Source organism: Rhynchophorus ferrugineus, unplaced genomic scaffold (genome assembly GCF_030347505.1).
Source record: "Rhynchophorus ferrugineus isolate W39M unplaced genomic scaffold, kcgeb_rfMv2 rfM4, whole genome shotgun sequence".
In the NCBI taxonomy this organism is placed as follows: Eukaryota; Metazoa; Arthropoda; class Insecta; order Coleoptera; family Curculionidae; genus Rhynchophorus; species Rhynchophorus ferrugineus.
In genome coordinates this window covers 501,135-522,715 of record NW_027472583.1, presented here as the reverse complement: position 1 = coordinate 522,715, position 21,581 = coordinate 501,135, and the positions used below count along the sequence as shown (strand labels likewise).

Below are 21,581 nucleotides of genomic sequence, written 5' to 3'. Positions count from 1 at the left end.
GAACCTTTATAAACTGTCCAATATTTCCTAAGTACAGTACAACCTAAATTAAAAAAACTCGAAACAAAAACAATAAAATTCAAGATTACAGCTTTATAATTGGTGATACTTAAAATGAAGATCATTCATAACTATTGATGCTTGAAAACAAATTGATATTGTTTTTCATTCAACACAAACATCCGTATCTTTAAATTGTATCAATATCATAGCAACACATGACCGATATAAGCGATCGAAAGATTCTTCAAGTGTGATTTCTGATAATATTCGAGAAGATATTTTGTCCGATTGATGTGCCGGTTAAGATAAGAATATGCAGTGAAAATCGCCCCGACAAAGTGAAACCATTTAGATGTTGATTTCCTGAGAATAAGAACACATCGTCATTAGCGGTAAGCTTATTTAAATCTCTAATTTCTAAGGACATTTGTATTTGATATTTGTCTAATGCATAGTTTAGAGATATTCCACCAGCGTATTTTTGCATTTTTAATTCAGTATTTCCACAGTAAATATTCCAGAAAACTTATTCAGTAAAAATATCAATCCCAAAAATCTTATGTTAATTTTATTTCTTTATATTTATTTGAATTTAAATAGAAAACATATGGTGTTTCTAAAACGATGTAATGTAAATTAATTAATAAATATTAACATATATTAATATAATATAGGGTGTACAAATTAGTTTTAGTGGTTTCATAGTAACCTTGAAACTTGATTCACATATATTAGTACTCCCAATATAGTGTTCAGCTTGGTAAAAAACGAAATGTTAGTCGTCTAGGCCATGAATGACCGATTTGAACAAACGGTAGTTGGGGGGGGGCTAGGTAAAGGCGATAGGACGGTCCTCCTACTGTTGCGATTGCCACGGGTTCGAATCCTGCTGGGGCATGGTCGTAAATTTATATTTGTGATTGTTCTAGGCAAGGGTGCAAAATCTGACAAGGAAAATGATCCCAGTCACGCCTGTAACCAGGCTGGGAAAGACCGGATGTCTTCTGGGATGATTTTTCTAGAGTTGGTCACTCGCCAGTCGGTAGGCTTAATGCTGAGGACCGTGGTTCGGAACCCACGTTAAACTTTAGATCCAGTCCAGATAAAGCCATAGTTGGCAAAAGAAAATAATAATATAAAATAGTATTATACCAGTTACCGTATTGGAAAATAATTATATATATATATATATATATATATATATATATATATATATATATATATATATATATACAATAATGTACTGTAGACAATAATGGATTTTCGAATACGTATCAGTAATAACTTTATCTATAATTATTATTTGATTTGGTTATCACGAGAGGATTCATATGCTTATTGGGGGTCCCCTATTGTTGCTACTGTGGTTACAGTGTCATCTACGTTCATTGATTTTAATGTATACGTTATTATAGGTTACTGGTATAATAACTGTTTTAGTCAAAGTTTGTAAAAGCCGTCAGTATATCTCAAAATTACTATAACTATTGACTGAACCCTTAACAGTTTTAACAAAACTGCTAAGGGATTTCACAAAAAGCAAAAGTTGGGTTTATTTTTAAGTCCCTTGAATTCTTCAGAAAACAAGGTTTTGACAGTTGATTACGCAGCATACTGAAATCGAAAATCCAACATATATAAATCTGACAGTTTGACAGAAAATTGAAGTAAATGGAATTGTCAGTTAATAAGTAATCTAATAAAAAAACAACTTTACGGTGAAATTAACAGCCAACGGAGTTCTTGTTTAACGATTATTTTGGTAATAAAAAACTCATTATCATCACTGCAACTTTAACTAAACGCTAGATTGCCATGAAAGTTTGACAGGTGAAATTTAAAGGTTAGGTTTGAGAAGATTAAGGATAGTGTCATTTATATGTCAGATCCAAAGTTTATTGAATGATGTATTAATAATCTAAAGAAAAATACGGTTCGTATTTTTACTTGCCGTAATTGTTTATCGGATCATAATATTCGGATTGCTAGAAAGATTTTATTCTTTTCATATAATGACTTTGATTCTTTTAAAGTAATAAATGATTAGCAGATTATTAATATAGTACTCCATACAATTGAGATAATACACTTTATAATTTAATGAAATCGTAATCAATTAAAGTTATAATAATAATATATAAAAAAAATATGTGTACCGCTGTTTCAACCAAAATCCTCTAAAATAAAAAAGTATATCACTTTTTTTGTTTTAAGTTATACATTATATCGCCAAATCTTTATTATTAATTTAAAGACTATAACCAGAAACATATTTATATATATATATATATATATATATATATATATATATATATATATATATATATATATATTTTAAAGTCTCCTTTTACCAACTAAGGGTTTATCTGTACTGGGTGTAAAGTCTAACGTGGGCTCCGAACCACGGTCCTCAGCATTAAGCCTACCGACTGGCGAGTAACCAACTTTAGAAAATCGTCCCCGAAGACATCCGGTCTTACCCAGCCTGGTTACTGGCGTGACTGGAATCAGTTTCCTTGTCGGATTTTACACTCATGTCTAAAACATTCACAAATTTTAAACAATCACGAACATAAATTTACGACCATGCCCCAGCAGGATTCGAACCCGCGGCTATCGCAACAGTAGGAGGACCGCCCCATCACCTTTACCACTGCGTCACCAAGCTGTCTGAAATATATTTTTAATCATGTCCTCGACCAGTAATTGACAAACCGGTCGTTCTAATGTTGCTTTTTGACAATAATATTTACTGTATAATTTATACTTAATTTGACGTTTTTAGCAAATAATTGATTTAAAATTGCCAATATGTATTTATGTTTCTAGTTTATTTTATTACGTTTACGCTAAATATTATTTGTAGATTTATCTTTTTGGTTAATTATGAGGAAATATAATGCCTATGTAACATAAAAAAAATTTTAAAAAATAAATATAGAAATCTTAGGTATTCACCGTTTACTTCAAATACTTCTTTTAATGGTATCGATAGAGTTCCTCTACTGCGTTGTGTAAAATATATTTATATTTGTTATATTCATTAGTAATTCACAATTATACCTGCATTTGTGATGACAATAAATAAGTCTCAAGGACAAGCGTCCCAAAAACTTCGATTTTCGAGCCAGTTAATCTCTAAACATGATCAGTTCGATCATTCAATTTTTTTTATTTCAGAACTCAATGAACATAAAAAAGTTATTCGTATTTATTTGACCCAACAATAAGTTTAAAAAACCTCACTAACATAAATAAAAGTATTAAATAGTCATTTATCTTGTACATAATCTTTTCTATTAATAACTTAGGCTATGAAATATTATATTAACAAAAGAAAATAAAAATTAGTGTGTTATGACAATCCTTGATAAGAATGTAAATTTAAGACATGGTACTACCAACAGATAACTGAATTTGCGAAATATTCCATTGTATAATTTTCGTTAAACATTTGTTAATTATTTACGAAACTGCAGATTAATGTATTTATCAACATTTATAAGATAATATAAAAAAATTTCAACATAACTCTTGAAATAGTAATTAAAATTAATAAATACGATCTGATTTATACAGGGTAGAACACTTAACTAGTCAAATATATATATGTGAAACAATTTTATTTTGATAACTAATTTTTCAATATTTTCCAATATTATATGTGTTTTATTAGTTGTTCAAGAATAAATCCATACATTTTTCATATCGTAACACCACCATCATATTTGTCAATGTCAAGCACGGTACTTTTATTATTGTTGAAATAACGGGCACTTACGTAATAAATGAAGATTTATGTGTACGATAATTTCTTGTCAATAACTATTAATCGTCACATAACAAATATCACTAATTGTTTTCTTTTTGAAAGCAAAATACTTGAAACCCGTTACATTATCTTAATTTAGTAATAAATATTCGATGTTATAACTAGATTAACACAATAGAATATTTTAGATTATTTTTTTTATTATGGTAAGGTTTTTAAGGGTATGTATAGATTGAATGAAATAGTGTAAAAGCATTTCACTCATTTGTTATGAATGACTAACTAAACCTAGCTCGTCGTTAGGAATTATTAGGAGAATAGTTAAAATTATTCTAGGGCCACAGATTTAGCGAGGAAACACGTATAATTAAATTATCTTACATTTATTATTTCAAAAAAATATAATAATATAGCTAAAAGATAATGACAGTCACTTTATAATTTAAAATACAGACTTTCCAGTAATACAACCAATGGACGTCATCAAACTGTCAAACGTATTGTCAAATTGCGTTTATAAAGAGTTAAAATCCCTTTTAAACTTGGGGCAGTTTTCTTTCTCATTTTACTAAATAGCATTACTAGTTAAAAAGAGACAGAAATCGGACTATAAAATTCGATTTGTGTTGGTGCTGGCCGACACCGTTGTCATATGTAAATGTAAATATAATAAAAGAGCTCTAACGTACGAACTGTTGTGGTTATTTAATTAATTCTAGTTTAATACCTTCAATAAATATGCATTATATGTACTGTAATGCTAAAATGAATTATATTTTAAAACGTCATTTTTATTTTATTATTTTATTCACATTAGTATTTTGTTGTCGGAGTCAAAATAAACGAAAACTAAAATTTGGTGCATTATAAATGTTAATGACATTCATTGGTTATTTTACTGGAAGGATTATATTTCTTATATATTTGAAAACAAATGAAAATAGTAATGTGTCAAAATTGCAATGGAAAAACAAAAAACCATAACCATTTCTTAAACATAATTTGATTTATTTGAGCATATGAAGTCATTTTTAATTCTATAATTTATTCAGATTGTGTTAATATTTCTCTAAGACTAAATTAAAATCGTAATTATATTCTCTTTCTAACTACCATCAACGTGATAACACTTACCATGGCAACGGAACTATGTAAAAATATAAATCAACCTAGGATGTTTACATTTTTCATTTCCGTTGTGTGCTCGTGTTCAAAGTGTAAACATTTTTGTTAAGAGTTTTATGGAAACAAATATAAAGACCATTTTCTTGATAATTTTTTTCGTTTACTAAAAATAATAATTGTAATAACAATAAAAATAAATACTATACAAATGTCAATTGAATAAATTATTCGAAGATGTCCACACCATGTGTAACATGCGAAAGTCGCTGACTTTTCACTGATAAACACATACTAGTGTCCGCGCAGATCCATCGACGAAAAAAACATACTGTAGTTATAAATTCATTCACATTTTCAGAATTTTAATTTGTTTACTTGCAGCCGACCAGAGCAGGTGGTTCGGGTTTGTATCGGTCTGCGCGTTTACATTCCAATTGATAATTCCACTTCAAAGAAATATTTTGTTTTTCGTGAAATCGATATACATTAAATTCTTAGAAATTTACTATAGACTGATATGAAAAGAAGATAAACGTACTATTTATATACCGTTTATATTGTTATATACAGTTTCTTGTGCAGACAATAAAAAGTATGTTGTCCAAGTGCCGTTCAGCAGCTAGGCTGCATAAAGTTATCCAAAACGAACCGAGAAGACTGATCAGTACACAGGAGATCATAGAGAAAGAAGAGAAGTATGCCGCACACAATTATCACCCTCTTCCAGTGGCTTTAGCAAGGGGAAAAGGTAATTAATTAACTATTTAATTGACCTTAATAGAAGCAAGGTTTCTTCCGTCTATTTATATGCTTTATTTTTATTGATTGGTTAAATATTGCTTACACAAAATGCATAGTAATATTGATAATACAGAAGCTTTGTACAAAAACAATTTTATTTTAACACACTTTCGCAGATACCGCGATATTTAAAAATAACACTCAAGCACAAAAGAAAACGACATTGGAATTGTAGTATCATTAATTCAGATAATTATTCTGCATTGTGTAAAAGTTCAAAATAACCTATGCGTTGCTCGTTTTACGTCAATCAGAATGATTTGTTGTCAAATAAATTTCTACCAAAATTAGTTTTTGTTATTATAGAAATTGGATATTTTGAGTCGAATATTTGTTAGTTGGAAAAAACCTGTTAATTTGTTTCAGTATTCTATTTTTAGTATTTTATTTGTTTAATTAAAACATATTAGGACTTAATCAGACAGTGCATTTTTAAAATTCATTTAATGGATTGGGGAAAAAATAATTTCGGTGGTTCATGTTTTTCAAAGTGAATTTCTTTCTATAATGGCAATTTTTATCATTTTCACTGTCAAAACTTAGTCAAATCAATTTTTTGTGAGTCATTAAAGTTTCTAATTTAGTGTTGTTGCGATGGAAAACACCTTTCCTGTTTACCAATTACAACATTTTTTTAATTAAATTTTTTATATTTAATTTCGATTGTTAGCTCCAACCCTTCTTTTTTATTTTATTCATCTGCTTCAATCGCACTAGTTATTGACAAAAGAAAGTCAATTATGGTTTGGTCAGCTTCGAACAACACTGAATGAACATTTTTCCAACTCATTTCCAATCCTAACGTTTGGTATCAATACCCTTGATGTCAGTGCGGACAATATAAGCAGTTGTAAAGCTCGTTCAAAAAAATGGCTCAATTGCGTCTTGTTTCAGTAGATATTCATAAATGGAACATCAGTGCATTGAGGTTCTTTTCAAGAACGAAAACAAGCAAACCAATTCTGACACTTAGTATCTGCGCTGTATTTTTCGAAAGGAAAAAGGAAAATAAGAGAAAAGAACAATAACTTTTGATTGGGTAAACGAATAATGCTACCTTTATATGTTAAATGTTTTATGGGTACCTTTCAAACGCGCTGTAGTATGGCTTCATTGAATTAGTATTAGTAGAGATATGTGATCATCTATAAGGAAAAATCGAAAATACTTTTTCTCCAACCTAATATACCCACAGTATCTATATATTTTATACTGCAGCATTATTTTAAAACGCCCTGATGTAATTCTTTTATGCTACTATACATACTAATAGAAAATATTTGCAATTCAAAATCCTGATTGCTTAGCATTGAAATATCAGTAAATGTATGTAACATAGATAAAAAGAAAAAAATTTTTCGCCTATAATTGTATTAGTTTCGCTCTAGCAAGATTTGTTTAATATCTGATTTATTATCTAAATTTGCAAAGATAAACGTATCTATACACAAGTGTATTTTCAATTACAGGCGTTTTTGTCTGGGATGTGGAAGGTAAAAAGTATTTTGATTATTTAAGCGGTTATTCTGCCAACAACTTTGGACACTGCCACCCGAAAATACTGGAAGCCTTACAACAGCAATCCGGAGTCCTTCACCATACGTCTAGGGCTTTTTTCAATGATGTCCTCGGTGAATATGCCGAAAAAGTTACAAAACTGTTCGGATATGACAAAGTGTTACCTATGAATACCGGTAAAATCAAAATAACCCTTCGGTATTTTAATGATAACTTATTGAACGTTTTAGGGGTGGAAGCTGATGATACTGCCTGTAAGATTGCAAGAAAATGGGGTTACAGAAAAAAGAACATCCCTAATAATCAGGCTAAGATCATTTTTTGCAGTGATAACTTTTGGGGGCGTTCACTGGCAGCCGTATCAGCCTCGACCGATCCAAGCAGTTTCGAAGGATACGGTCCTTTCATGCCAGGGTTTTCCTGTGTTCCCTATAACGATTTGAAAGCACTCGAAGTAAGAAACCGAATATAATAACTAATAATTAGTTTTACTTAAATGTTAGCATCCGTAGTACGAGGTAGTTCAAGTTTGGCCGTATTCTACTGTTAGCCAATGTCTTTGTCAGTTTAAATTTAATTTAATCATGACATTTTGGTTTTGAAAGATGATATTTAAAGTGACGACCACTTTTTAGTTTACTGTTGACAAACAAATGGTTTCTCATTAATTTATTACAAATTAAGATATTAAATGCAATTGTATTGTTGAGCGAAAATATTGCATAAGATTTATTTTAAATTTTCCCATAATACTTACCTGAATTTTATAACTAAATTCGTTATTAAGAAATGGTCAGTCCACGGTAATACTGTTTTCATTACAGAGGGTAAAAAATAGAATAATAATGTTTATGGAAATGAGATGCTGACGTATTTGCGTTAGAAATTGACAAAATAAATGGCAATTTAATATTCAGTATTCTGAATCTAGCTCGAGCATCTTATTCATCAGGACGAGAGGCCCGTATACATATTTTTCATCCCTATGTAGTATTTTCTTGTCTGAACTATAATTTATTTCCATGTATTCTATTATAAACAAAAAAAAAACAGAAAATCGACACATAGCCCATAAAGTAAAACAAAAAAGCAAAGCTATGAATGGCCAAAGCACACTGTGTGTTTAGTTATTGTTATAAAATTGTTAATAAACGACCAAACTGAAAGGAATTCAAAACATTCAAAAATCATATGGTGTTCATAAAAAGAAAATTAAAGGAATCAATTATAACAAAGAAATTAAGGAGATGGTACTTGACAAAAGAAAATCAGGAATAAATAGCAACTAAATCAAACTATTATATATATAGAAATTATTTATTATACTTATACCGAGATGTTTAGGTATCGACTCTCATATAAGAAATAATAGAAATAATGATACATATAGAGACACCACTCACGTTAATAGAATGGTATTTCAAATGACCTTGCGTATATAGTAAAGAATGTTTAACAGAAGAAGCACCGCTAATTTTTAAGTGATTAAATCTGCCAGTTAACAAATATACGATATTTTCAGACTGCACTTTCGGACCCAAACGTATGTGGTTTTATGGTAGAACCCATCCAAGGCGAAGCTGGAATCAAAGTTCCCAGTGAAGGATACTTAAAAGGAATAAGAGAATTATGCGATAAATACAACGTTCTCTGGATCGCCGATGAAATCCAAACGGGATTGGGTAGGACGGGAAAAAGATTGGCCGTCGATCACGAAAACGTGCTGCCCGACATCCTGGTGTTAGGTAAAGCACTCGGAGGCGGAGTGTATCCCGTCTCGGCCGCCTTAGCCAACGATCCCGTCATGTTGGTCATCGAGCCGGGCACTCACGGATCGACTTTTGGAGGAAATCCGCTTGGATCTAAGGTAGCCATAGCGGCACTAGATGTGTTGGAAGACGAAAAGGTGGCAGCCAACGCAGCTAAAATGGGCGATCTGTTTCGAGGAGAACTGGCCAGCAAACTCGATAAAAAAGTTGTAATTGATGTTAGAGGAAGAGGTTTATTGAATGCTATAGTCATAAATCAGAGTAAGTGAACTATTTCTTCGGAATAACTTTGTTTCTATGTCCTTTGTTATCAGATTATGCAGATGCATGGGACGTATGCCTTAAACTGAAGGATGCGGGTTTGATTGCCAAACAGACACACGGAGACATCATTAGATTTGCTCCACCGTTAATTATTACCGAGGAAGAGCTCAATCAGTCCATCGAAATCATCGTCAAGACTGTGAACAGTATTGCTTCTTGATGCAACAATAAAATAACGATTTTATTGTATATATATTTTTATTATATGTTTTCTCACAAATATAACTATTTTTAATTGTTTTTAAAATACTCTTATTTCAACAGTCTTTACATCAATATGTTGTACATTTTCGGATACTTTAAATTGCCATCATCCAGTCGAATTAACGATAAAACATATTGAAATATTCATCTGATGTTCTGATCGCTAATTCAGTGGATGGTGTGAATATAGGTCTACATAAGGCGAAGCTTAAAAGTATGTCACTAAAAAGTAAGTTAAAATTTCGGTATCAAAACGTTGTATACGTTGTAAAATAAGTACATAATCTAGCCAAATATATTGATGAACTTGGATAGTCCTAACATTTACACTAAATTACAAGCTGCTATAAAACATTATATTTATAAATAATAAAAATCCGAACATATAAACATAAATTCATTATTTTTACTTACTATATAAATATGCAAATATTATAAAACACAGTATATAAATATAAAATTTAATCCGGAAAAATATATTAAATAAATATATGACACTATATAGTAGCAGGATAATTTTTTAAAATACTAAATATTCTATAAAATATAATTACAAAATAACTTCGTATATTCAGCTTTTTATAGCAACTTGAAAAATACTAAAAATAAATAGTTCCATCAATAACCTATTGACTAAGCTTAAAGAAAAGTATGCTAAATAGAACTTTACTATATCACAGATTTCCATATACTCAAGTAAAAATGCTGCATGGTCAACTAAATATTAGTTCTACGTTCTTCCATAAAATTGGCTCCACTGTACATCAAACTAAGGTGAGATCTTTACATTTGATGTTTTTTTTTTTAATTTTATCGTAACTGGCATACAATTACAGCTGATTATATCCCCTTAGCATAAGATAAGGATTGAAGGCCTACACACAGACCTTTCATATCATTTTTTGCTATACAATTGTGCAATAAATAAATATGAAATACAGAAGTATTTAAAAAAAATAACCTTTAACTACCTAAGTTGGTGTAAAAAATACATCAATATTCTAATATGTTCTGTCGCATCACACCATGGAATTTGGTTGAAAATGTACAGTAAACATCAATTTATCAGGACTGTGTTTTTATTTCCCTAATATGATAATATATGGACTTAACCTCATAGTAGTAGATATGGTGTACAAAATACACCGCGAGGGTAGCAAAAGATTAATTGAATGGTTCCACAATATAAGAAACTAGTTTAAAAATCTCCACAAATAAAATTAATGATTTTAAGTTAATTGCACATTTTGCTTGAGCATTTCGATGATACTTTTGTTTAAACATTTTTAAATATCGAATAATATCAACCTTTTAGAGAGCGCCTTGCCACTTAAGCCACACAACACGAGTTGCCATAAATATTTAGCCACAGATGGCGTTGGAACATGCGAGATCTTTAAAATATTCAGTAAGTCAATCAAAAATCACCAACACCATCCAACATCTTAAAACAATCCGTTAACATCACATTAATTTCCTCTTTGCTTAACGTAATCTATCCCTATTCAGTTCTTAGAGTTTTACCTTATACCGTGGTTTCGACATCGGCAGAAATAAGACTTTCTTCGATGTTCCTTCGTATGTCCGAAAAACTTGTAACTTCCGAATCTGATAGGAAGGGGCTGGAGTAAGCTCTTTGGGGCTGCACGGGGTGTTTGCTGAAGTGCTGTCCTTTACGGGACCTACAAGCCGCGGGACCCCTCCTTATCTGCTGGTAAAGTTCATCTATGTCTGTTGCAGATGCGCTACTAACTCTAGAAAGATTTGATGGTGAACGAAGTCTAAAAGAGAAAGTAATTATGGATTTTTCCATTTTAAAACCGAAATTAAATCTAGAATCAATAAGAAATTTACTACTATCTTCAATATATCCTTTAAATTTTTCATATTCTACGTAAAATTTACCTGGCCAGCGAACTGTCTTGTCCTCCTAATCCAAATCTACCTCCCCTTATTGTAGATTCACTGCTACGAAGTTCATCTATTTCAGCATAATGGTGAGATGACTCAACTGGGCTATTTTCCCTCCTTAAGATATTAATATATAATTTAACATTAAGTTGACCATAAAGAATGCAAAAAATAAGTGTATTGTTCATATTTAAATTTTATATTTACTAAAGAAAGAAAAGTTTGCTAAAGTTTGTCAAGAGAGCTGAGCTGAGCTTGGTAATGCTGATCATATACAAAAAGCATAAAAACTGGCACCGAAAAAAAAAAGAAAAAGAAAAAATAATGACAGTTGGAAACATGAAGACAGTTATAAAAATGAACTAACAAAAATAAAGACAATCAACAAAACCTTCTTGGCAAATTATTAAAACCATCTTAGGAATATCTGAAATTTCAATACAGAAAACATCAATTAAAAAAAGCTCTTAATGTGATGCAGAGGCAATGTAAAAGCGAAACAAAAGGATGAAAAGCTAGAAAGAAGGATACTAAGGCCAATAACAGAATAACAATGAATTATGATTAATATGATAAATCAAACAAAAGTGTAAAAAAGGAAGGGATTCAATTTCGAAACAGTTAAATCAAGTGACTTGTTGGTTATAGTAATAGGAACAAGGGATAAAATCAAATACCAGAAGAAGATTGATCCACTTCAAAGAATATAGAAAGCTCCTTTAGAATATCCCTTTATAGAATATTAAATATTTCATTCATTTTTATATACCTGGTGCTTGAGCAATGAGCAACGGTTGCTTCTGTCGTTCCGGAGGTTTCCATCGGTACACATTCTTCTTCAGATCTCAGATGTTCTTTGTTTAATTTCACTAGCTTCATAGAAGCGGGCAAAATCTTGGTAGGTGATAGTGGTGACATCAAATCACTTTTGTCTAATATAGAATCAGAAAGTTGATTCTCAGAACTATACTCTAGGGTGCACTGTTGTGAAACCGTCCTCATTTGAGCCGGATGATGAAGCGGTTCCTGAGGTATGTTCGACTTTTTTCGCGTACGATTTCTTGAAATTTCTACTTAAAAAATAATGACAGGGTATTTACAACATTTTTTGCCATATTACCTTTTTTCCTAAGCCTTTCTGCGTTTATAACAATTTTATCGATGGGAACCTCACTGATGCGTTCAAAATCGTCTCCACTATCCGAAAATATATTCGGATTCTTCTTCTGAATTTTCTTAATATGTTCGACGTGAATGTTGGTGTTATTAACCTATCAACATTAATTTAAAAAAATCGGAAATCCATTAAAGAAACGACCTGTTATCAGACGTAACAATATCTAACCTTGGAATTGGTACCGAACATGTTCTGTTCTGCGTTGGTTTTGTTTTTTAAAGGCCGTGGTTCAGAAAATACAGATGTCGCGTCGCTGTTAACATCCCTGGGCGGTTTCGTTTGTAAGTTATTCCTCTTCATCATGTCGCGCCTCTGTCTTCTAAAGAATTTCCGCGCTACTGTACTTTGATGGGGATTATAGAAAGCTTCGGCGGCGTTAGTGGGATTTTCAATTATATGGGGCACTACATTTGAGCGATATTGAGCCCGATGCAAGGTAATCTAAAATATAGATATATTTGTTAATAAAAGTTGGTGTACGCCAAAGTGTGATTTTGATTGCTTACCAAATTGACGTTATTAATTTTAGCACCACCCACAATAGAGGGTCTGTCACTGATAGACTCGTTTAAATCCACTGCGGTCGTTTCTTTGACAGAGTTGCTTTTTGTTCGACCAGAACTCCTACTAGATGACCTGGACATTATCTGAGATTCACTATTAGGTATAGGGGGTAATGGCAAAGGCTGGACTGGAACTCTGGGGGGAGTGTCACATACAGCCCTAGGGCGCAATAATCGTTTCCGCCTCATCCACCTGTAAAATGTGCAACATCTAACATTATCTTAAGATTATTAAATCTTTAAAACAATTATAAATATCAGGCACATAAATTAATTTTAAAGGATTTACAACAGATAGTGTTATTATATATTAAATCGCGTTGGATACGATTGTAACCAATTTTATATTGACGACTCACTGACATGCTCCACTTTTTAGTATGTGTCATTTCGTCGAAGTGTGAATAAAAAATGTTTCAGTGCATTGAAAATTCTAAGTTTGTACGGAATAAATCGTATTTGTGTATAGTAAACGTTTTACTTTTTCGCTTCAATTGAAAAAAAGAGGGTTGAACGTCACCTATTTCAACATGTGAATACTGGTTTCGATGTTATAAAAGTGAAGATTTTGACACCAAAGAGAAAGAGCGTTCTGGACAAAAATTTGAAACCATTACTCGATGATGATCCGTGTAAAATGCAAGAAGAATGTGCAGAACTGTTGGGAGTAATACAAAAAACAAATAAACAAACACATTTCTAATCGCTTGAAGAACATGGGAATGATCTAAAAACGTGGATATTTTACGCTGTATGAATTGAAGCCAAGTGAGATTACGATAAAGAATACGAGCAAAGATACTACGAAGTTATTCTTCAGCATGACAACGCTCGACTATATGTCGCAAAAACCGTTGAAAACATACTTCAAGCCCACCCACCGTATTCTCCAGACTCTGCACCTTCTGATTACTACTTGATCCGATATATGAGTTGTTGCATAGTTTTTTAATAGACCAACGGCCATCGTTGGCCACGTATTATCAATTTATATTTTCGGCATAGATATTTCATAGGCCTTTTAGTTTCATCGTTTTTTCGAGATGGAACCCGTAGATTGATTAAAAGATGGAAGAAGTAGTGGCTATCGATAGACAATATCTTGAACAAAATACGCTGTAACAATTTTTCACAATAAAGCTTCAAATTAAAAAAATCCTTTAAAACTAATTTATAGTCCTGATACTTAAGTACAGTTTCAAGTCCATAGAAATATATCACTCAAGAACAACCATGAAATCCTAAACCATACCATTTTATTGTAGACTAGAAATATTACTCTAAGCTATCGAACTAAAATGGTCTAAATTAAATATCAGAGCACCTTTACTTGATGGCCCATTAAAAATTGTGGGAGCTTGGTCGGGAAGCCTTCTGATTAGAAAGCTAAAAAGATGATGCTATGTGTATGGTGGAATGTATCCTCCATGAGCAACTTCGCAATATTCGCAACTTGCATAGTATGTTACTGTGGGTTAGAAAGATTACACCACAATTAAATAATAGGAAAGATGTTGTTTTCCATCATGACAACACCTATCAACATATAAATTTTCTTGTATGTCAAAGCCAAACTGAGAGTTGATACGGCAATGTTGTGACGTTTTGATGTTACAAATTTTGATGGCATATATACAAAATAACTTTGAATAGAATATATATTAACCTGATATCTGCTATATGGTTTAGGCATAGTACCCTTTGACTGATCACTTTTTAGGAACTCTTTTCCAGACTAAATATAAAATGACTTTGATGTACTTGTACATTGGTGTTTTTTTTTTAAATAACTCACCTAAATATCAGTATCCATTGCGCTCTGACATCCACCCGGGCAACGCAGTAGAAAAAAAGCGTGAACGCACTTAGCGTTATGGAGCAGATCGCGTACGCGCAACTGAACAGTTCGGATTCGTAAGGCAGAGTTTTCAAAGGGGGCACGGTGGCGAACGCGCAACTCAACCATGTTATTACGAATAAAAACAGGAATATAATGTGCGCCTTCCACTGCGCCAACGGAGAGCGTTCGTTATCCTCCGTCTCGCTGGATGCGGTCTTGGACGAGTAACTTCGCACGCTCCTCGAATCCTGATGCGGGAAATTCGGCTCGAGCAAATCCAGGTCTACGTGTTCGGTCGCCTGAGTGCCTTCGCTCAAGTGTCCGCCATGCGACAGATCCAAATTATAAATTGCGCAGCGTACCAGCAGGTAATGGATCATCAAAAATATAAATAAAACCGTGAAAGGCCCGTATAAGGCGCTGAGAGCAGGCCCGGATCGTAGAAAGCAATGAGTTGGTGACGCGTATTCCCGAATGTTCGTGGCGGCCAATAAGCCGCATACGATCAAGGCCACTCCCCATCCGACCAAGTACAGGCCTAATACCGGTTTTTTAATAGGCGGTTCGCTCGGCAGGTCATCATCCTGTTAACAAGAATATTTTAGATGCATTAAAAAAATTCAATATATATTACTACTACGACATTAATATTAAACTATGAGGTCTGGGAAAAAGTGTTTTTCAGTAGAAGCCATAGGCAACACTGGACGCTCTTGGAAAGGTAATACTTTGGATGTATAAACAATAGAAAAATAACAGAATGAAAAGAGGAGAGGAGGCAGTTACTACCTCGTGATTAAATGTTGGGCTTTGGAACCACTAGTTGGTCGGAGGTGTTATAAAAACAAAAGAGAACTAACAGATTCATTGCTTTTAATTTTATGCTTTGGCTTGAAATTTTATGTGATATCCTCCATAGATTATTTTGAAAGAGACGAATCTGTGCCCTCAGCTTAAGGCAGTAAAAACCAGACGTTAGAACATCAAAAAGACCAAGACCTAATATAATAATAATTACAGTCCAAGGCCATAAATGTTGATGTCGTCCATTGGCTGATTTATTGAGTAAACTATAGGTGGGTATTATTTGTTTTGGTGAATGAGAAAAGTCACCAGAATTTCAAAGGGACAATTTTACATGTATGTTCATAACATACATTTCCATAATAAATATATTTTTACAAATAAAAATGTTTAATCAAAATATATTTTTTAAATGTATTTAAAATGCAGTCATAAGAGTCATGATGAGACCATACGTCGAAGAATCAAAAATTATGGAAACCAATAAGAGTGCACATCATCACTTGTGGTAGAGTTAAAAGAGAATGGTTCACTATGAGCATCTTCCAGTTGGTTAGACGATAGAGAGATTATGCTTGGCTACCGAATGTAAACGACCAGAACTGGATATCATTACAAGCATTACTCTACCGTATGGTCCAGATAAGGCACCCTCTGACCATCATTTACTTCGACCCTTGCAAAATACTCTCAATAGAACTATCATGAGATAATTTCAAAATAAATCTACGAATACTTGATTCAACATTTTGCAGACTACCCAAATATAATGGAACATATTTGGTTTGAAAAGTTGAATTGTACTTAAAAAAATGCCACGAACTTTTTTCCAAACCCAATATAACATAGAATATATTAAAAATTAAACATGTAAACATATTACCTGCAGAATAGAATCACCGTTTTTACTCAGTCTCTTATACATTGAGTTAATTGTAACACACATCCACAGTATTGAACATAACGAGAGATAATGTATTAATAATCCAATTACTTGGCACAATTTTTGGTCCTCTGTCTGATATATACCGAATGTGTACATGAAGCAAAGTAGGGTAATGGAAAGCCAAGTATTAATCAAACAGTGCTTAGCTTTTTTGGGCATTTGTATTGATGTGAAGCCCAGGATATAGGTGAGAATCGCTATGAGCATGGACAAGAATACTACAACATTTCCCACATAAATAGCTGGATGTGATAAACGGAAAATTCCATTAGTATTGTCCTAAAATAAAATATTTTTAGTCATTACTAAATATAGATGATTCTTTCATGTTCGTTACCATAACATCTAAATAGGTAATGTCTTGTAACAATCCATAATAACCTAACTGTTTACACGTAAATGCAACGTGATCCTGAATATGATGTCCATAGCGACATCCTCCAGTAGACCATCTCCCCAAAATATGATCCCAATGCACTGGGGTAAATGGTGTAACTTCACTAGATGATGAAGGAGGAGCACGAATGGTTACTTTAATCGGATGAGTCAGCTCCGAATATAGGGAACCATCTAAAACAGATGGAGATATATAATAAATCTATAGATTAGTTCCGCAGAAACTTACTTAATTTTACACCAACAATTGTAGACGTTACTCCTTCCTTTCCTTTTCTCTCATCATCGATAGGGAATAGTTTACTTGAATTTAACATTGAAATTATTAAGCTGTAGTCATCTTTTGCCTCAATGTTCTATAAAAAAATATTTGCAATATTAACTATTATTCATAATAATTGACAACATACTAGGCATATAATCATATCTAAATATTATGTTAATTTAACTAAATATTTTCAATATTTCTTCTGTGTATGTATTAACAAATATACTTCCATATATAACAATACTAGCGACCCGCCACGGCTTCGCACGGGTGCAATGCTGATACTAAATTAAATACACTACAGAAAAAATATGAACGTTGTATATAAAAACATAGCGGCCCGCTCCGACTTTGCACGGGCATAAAATATATATGCCTATGTCACTCACTGAAAACATGATTAAAATCGATCCAGTATTTTTGGTTCATTCATTACTGCCCTTGGTCTGCACGCATTAAATTTGGAGTAAAACAATTCCTCTTCCCCTATACTTACTATGAAGATTTCCTGCTATCTTTGGAATATCTAAATTCATACAATTTTTATTACATTACACATTTTTAAACGCAAATTTTAAATTGGTAATATCTCCGAAAATATTTGTTTAATTTACATGCTGTAAGGAACCATATTGATCTATATTAATTGCACACTGTATTTAAGGTACTTAATTCGATAAGGATTAATGCCGTATTGCTTAAAATGGCTTCGTAAATAAGCCATTTTCTCACGTAAACAATAAAAATGGTTAATGTGGGTTATCCCTAAAAGTTATAAACATATACCATCGCGGACTTTTTTGTAGACCTTTTTATGGTGTACAATACTGTAGTACATTAATTTGATCTAACTCGTAGGGTTAGGCAGCGTTTTTGCTAATCGCTAAATAAGCCTAAAAAAATAGGTTAATTTACGACATCACGTCAGAAACCTCTAAAATTAGCAATGTTGCTTTAGTATATTATGCATGTATTATACATATAAACCTTCCTCTTGAATCACTCTATCTATTGAAAAAAACCGCATCAAAATCCGTTGCGTAGTTTTAAAGATTTAAGCGCACATAGGGATATAGGGACAGAAAAGGCGACTTTGTTTTATACTATGTAGTGATAGTGATGAAGATATAGTTTTAATTATCATAACTTGAGATCATATGTTGAATTTCTTGTATTAAAAAAATCTAGAATACTCTTTCCGAATTTATTTCGAAACTAAATTATTTTTGTTTTTTCTAAATTTGAACATATTTACCAAACGAAATTGGTATTTCAAATATTTTTTCACACACGTATTTTAATTAACCACATGTCAAGGTATGGAAAAAAAAGCTGCCAATTGAACACTGTTACTATAACTTTATTGACTTTTTTATATTCCTTCTATAAAATTAATCTTATTTATTATTATTGAGGGTCATAAAGAACCTTAGTTTCCTTTTTAAGTTCAATTTCTTTTATGATTTCAAAAAATCTGTATATATACTCACTATAAATAAAATATTGCCCATCCCACCTAAATTTTATTCTTCAAAACACCATTGTTTACATTTTCTAGAGGAAATAACAAAAGTTTTAACAATATTTTGCTTTACAGAAATTAAGTCACCAAAAAACAATTAAAATTAACTTATTATCCTTTAAATATAGCAATATAAACTTACCTCACTGACAATTTGAGAGAGCAGATTTTCAGGTACGGTAATTGAAGCTTCCACAATTTTACCTTGCAGCATTTGCGATTCTTGAAGATTATTTGTACTACATGAAAATATTGAATCAAATTTATCTATGGGATTCACTAACCATGAACATCTGATTCCAGAAAATGCATCCTTCGATGTTGGAAAAGCCTCCATAACAATATTTTCCTAAAAAATATACTAGAATATATTATATTGTGTGTAAATATTCCTTACTCTTTGAAATAATGTTGCCGGGCTACTCAAAACAACTGTTTCCATAATACTAATTATCTTCGAGCAACTTCTAAATATCCTATCAGTATCTCTTAGATAATCCCATGGAAGATTCATTAAATTGTTAGAAACATCCATCAAGATATTTTTCAGTGGATCTGAAGTTTGTATATTTGCATAATTCTCCATAGTTTCAACTGTATACAGTAAATCTACTGGGTCTTTGTAAATACTGATATTAGAGGTATAATTCTTAAAATGTCTGGCACTTTCCAATACACTTGAATTTACTTTAGAAAACTGTTCTAGAATTTTGGTAGTGTCTGAAATATATGCACACCGAGATGTATCTAAATCCCTCCATGTCCCATTATTTGAACAAGAATAAGAAGCAGTTTGCAGTGAAGCATCATAATTTAAGTTAAGAGATTCACAGGGTACTGTCACTGTGTTGTTTATTACGGTTTTGGGCCATACATAGGTACCTTTATTTCCAACTGTAGTTCTTATAGAACAATATCTAAAAACATAATTATTACTAATTTGGCAAAAGTATATTAGAAACTCTCATGTACCTTGTAGATTCAGAAATGACCAGAACTGATATATTTTTTGAGTGATTTCCCTGAATTGATGTAAAAACACATGACCAAATGCCAGTATGTATACTTTTAAGGTGTTTTATTGTTAAAATACTATCAATTAATCCTGTTCCTGGTGAAAAGTTATTCATAATTGACACATCTTTAAAACGATTTTTAGGATTCATGTCGGCCCATAACCATTGTAACCTAAAAATTCTCAATGTCTACTCAATTTGTTTAAATTAGAGAAAATATATGGTTACTTTGAATCATCTGTTGTATCCATAATGCTGAGAGCATGACAATGTAGTTTTAAAGAGTCACCTTCAAATACAACTTGATTGATATCAGGTTTCAACTCCAATAGTGGTACACCATTATTATGAGAGGGTGATTTACAATGAATATTCACACCAATACGTAACTTTCTTAGAGGCAGTCCCTTGAAACTTGGTGGGGAATTACATTTTGGATTTGATATTAGCTTCACTGATTGATTTTGTATATAATCTAGAACCCATAATAAACCACAATCACACTGCAATGGATTATTTGAAATATCCCTTAAAATAAAGAAAAATTAGTAAAAAAGCATCACTTGAAGTTGGAAAATCTTACAATTGTTTCAAATTTGGTAATGCATCAAATGTACCTACAATTATTGATGTAAGTTCATTGTTATTTAATTTTAACCTTTCCAAATGTTTTAAACCCTCAAAAGATTTTATGTGTATTTGTTTAATCACATTTCCTGATAAATCTAGCCTCCTTAAATGGGGTACCTCTTTAAATTGACTCTCTTGTAGTTCTGTTATTTGATTACCACTTAAATTGCTTAAAAACCGTTTATGATTAAAGGCTGTATAAAATTATCACCATACTTACAGTTTCTGTAGAGCTATAAGTTCCACCTTAGTTGAAAATGTTTTAAGATTATTATTTGAGAGATTTCTATAACAAAAACAATATATAACTTATAACTAAGTAATAAAACAAAATCAACTTACAATTGGAAGAGCTCACTAGCTAAATTCAATAATTCTAGCTCATCTAAATGAGATATTTTTTCAGTTTCACCACAAGTCATTTTCATATAGTTGGCCCCATCTCGTTGTGAATTAGGTTTACAGGTGCACTTATTTGAACATAGGCTCTCGTCGGCCCTAGAGCCATAAAGTAGCCACAAAAGTAGTACAACACAAGGAACAATAATCAGTTTCATATTTTCAAAACAATAATCACATTTTTTGGCAAGAATAGAGTTCAAATTATGTTAAAATATACTCCCTCATAAAAAAACTGAAGAAGCTATACTTCCAATTATCATAAAACTTGAATTCATAGGTTCCATTTCATTTAACATAATATTTACTAAAAATGCAGGAAAAGTATTTCATAATTATAAGCCCTTTTGACAAAATTTACTACTTCTTATAGACCTTTAAAATGTTATGTTAACTGTTTGACAACAAAATATCGGCCATATTGAACTTCTGAATCTGACAAGATTACTCTAACTGTATAATATTCTTTTTAAGTTTATATCACAAAGTATATAAGATATTTTTTATAATAAATTACAGTATATTATATTTTAGACATAGTTTTAAATAATAAACTTTATACTTTTATTTATATCAGTTAACGTATTTGCAGT

General features: G+C 31.7%; 2 protein-coding genes across 6 annotated transcripts; one reads left to right on the top strand and one right to left on the bottom strand.

Annotated features, from left to right (window-relative positions):
* Nucleotides 1-261: 261 nt before the first annotated feature.
* On the top strand, nt 262-9,559 carry Oat (Ornithine aminotransferase precursor). 2 transcript variants are annotated; one of them, XM_076402554.1, is made up of 6 exons: nt 262-395; nt 5,483-5,648; nt 7,171-7,395; nt 7,450-7,673; nt 8,742-9,249; nt 9,303-9,559. In XM_076402554.1, exons 2-6 carry the CDS (start codon nt 5,495-5,497, stop codon nt 9,470-9,472), a joined length of 1,281 nt encoding a protein of 426 aa, XP_076258669.1. In that variant the 5' UTR covers nt 262-395; nt 5,483-5,494; the 3' UTR covers nt 9,473-9,559. The 2 variants fall into 2 exon arrangements, with proteins under 2 accessions (XP_076258669.1, XP_076258670.1); XM_076402555.1 differs by having other exon boundaries at nt 285-395; nt 5,471-5,648.
* Remo (Remoulade) lies at nt 9,492-21,434 on the bottom strand. 4 transcript variants are annotated; one of them, XM_076402549.1, is made up of 18 exons: nt 21,364-21,434; nt 20,932-21,295; nt 20,810-20,875; nt 20,543-20,758; nt 20,188-20,487; nt 19,916-20,131; nt 19,341-19,860; nt 19,086-19,292; nt 17,383-17,509; nt 17,095-17,327; nt 16,695-17,036; nt 14,963-15,591; nt 13,111-13,360; nt 12,773-13,045; nt 12,548-12,698; nt 12,197-12,500; nt 11,422-11,544; nt 9,492-11,297 (listed from the first exon to the last, which is right to left on the bottom strand). In XM_076402549.1, the coding sequence occupies exons 2-18, from the start codon at nt 21,144-21,146 to the stop codon at nt 11,042-11,044; spliced, it is 4,428 nt and encodes a 1,475-aa protein (XP_076258664.1). In that variant the 5' UTR covers nt 21,147-21,295; nt 21,364-21,434; the 3' UTR covers nt 9,492-11,041. The 4 variants fall into 4 exon arrangements, with proteins under 4 accessions (XP_076258664.1, XP_076258663.1, XP_076258667.1 ...); XM_076402548.1 differs by having other exon boundaries at nt 20,932-21,434; XM_076402552.1 differs by having other exon boundaries at nt 9,492-11,270; nt 20,932-21,434.
* Nucleotides 21,435-21,581: the final 147 nt, after the last annotated feature.

What these genes read in the sequence shown, in the direction of transcription:
- Remo (XM_076402548.1), bottom strand. Translation starts at nt 21,146, where the DNA reads ATGAAACTGATTATTGTTCCTTGTGTTGTACTACTTTTGTGGCTACTT. An exon ending in GCTAGTGAGCTCTTCCAATT is followed by an intron (nt 20,876 to 20,931) that starts GTAAGTTGATTT and finishes TTTTTGTTATAG; the next exon opens with AAATCTCTCAAATAATAATC. An exon ending in AAATTAATAACGTCAATTTG is followed by an intron (nt 13,046 to 13,110) that starts GTAAGCAATCAA and finishes TCTATATTTTAG; the next exon opens with ATTACCTTGCATCGGGCTCA.
- Oat (XM_076402554.1), top strand. Translation starts at nt 5,495, where the DNA reads ATGTTGTCCAAGTGCCGTTCAGCAGCTAGGCTGCATAAAGTTATCCAA. An exon ending in GGCTTTAGCAAGGGGAAAAG is followed by an intron (nt 5,649 to 7,170) that starts GTAATTAATTAA and finishes TTTCAATTACAG; the next exon opens with GCGTTTTTGTCTGGGATGTG. An exon ending in ACGATTTGAAAGCACTCGAA is followed by an intron (nt 7,674 to 8,741) that starts GTAAGAAACCGA and finishes CGATATTTTCAG; the next exon opens with ACTGCACTTTCGGACCCAAA.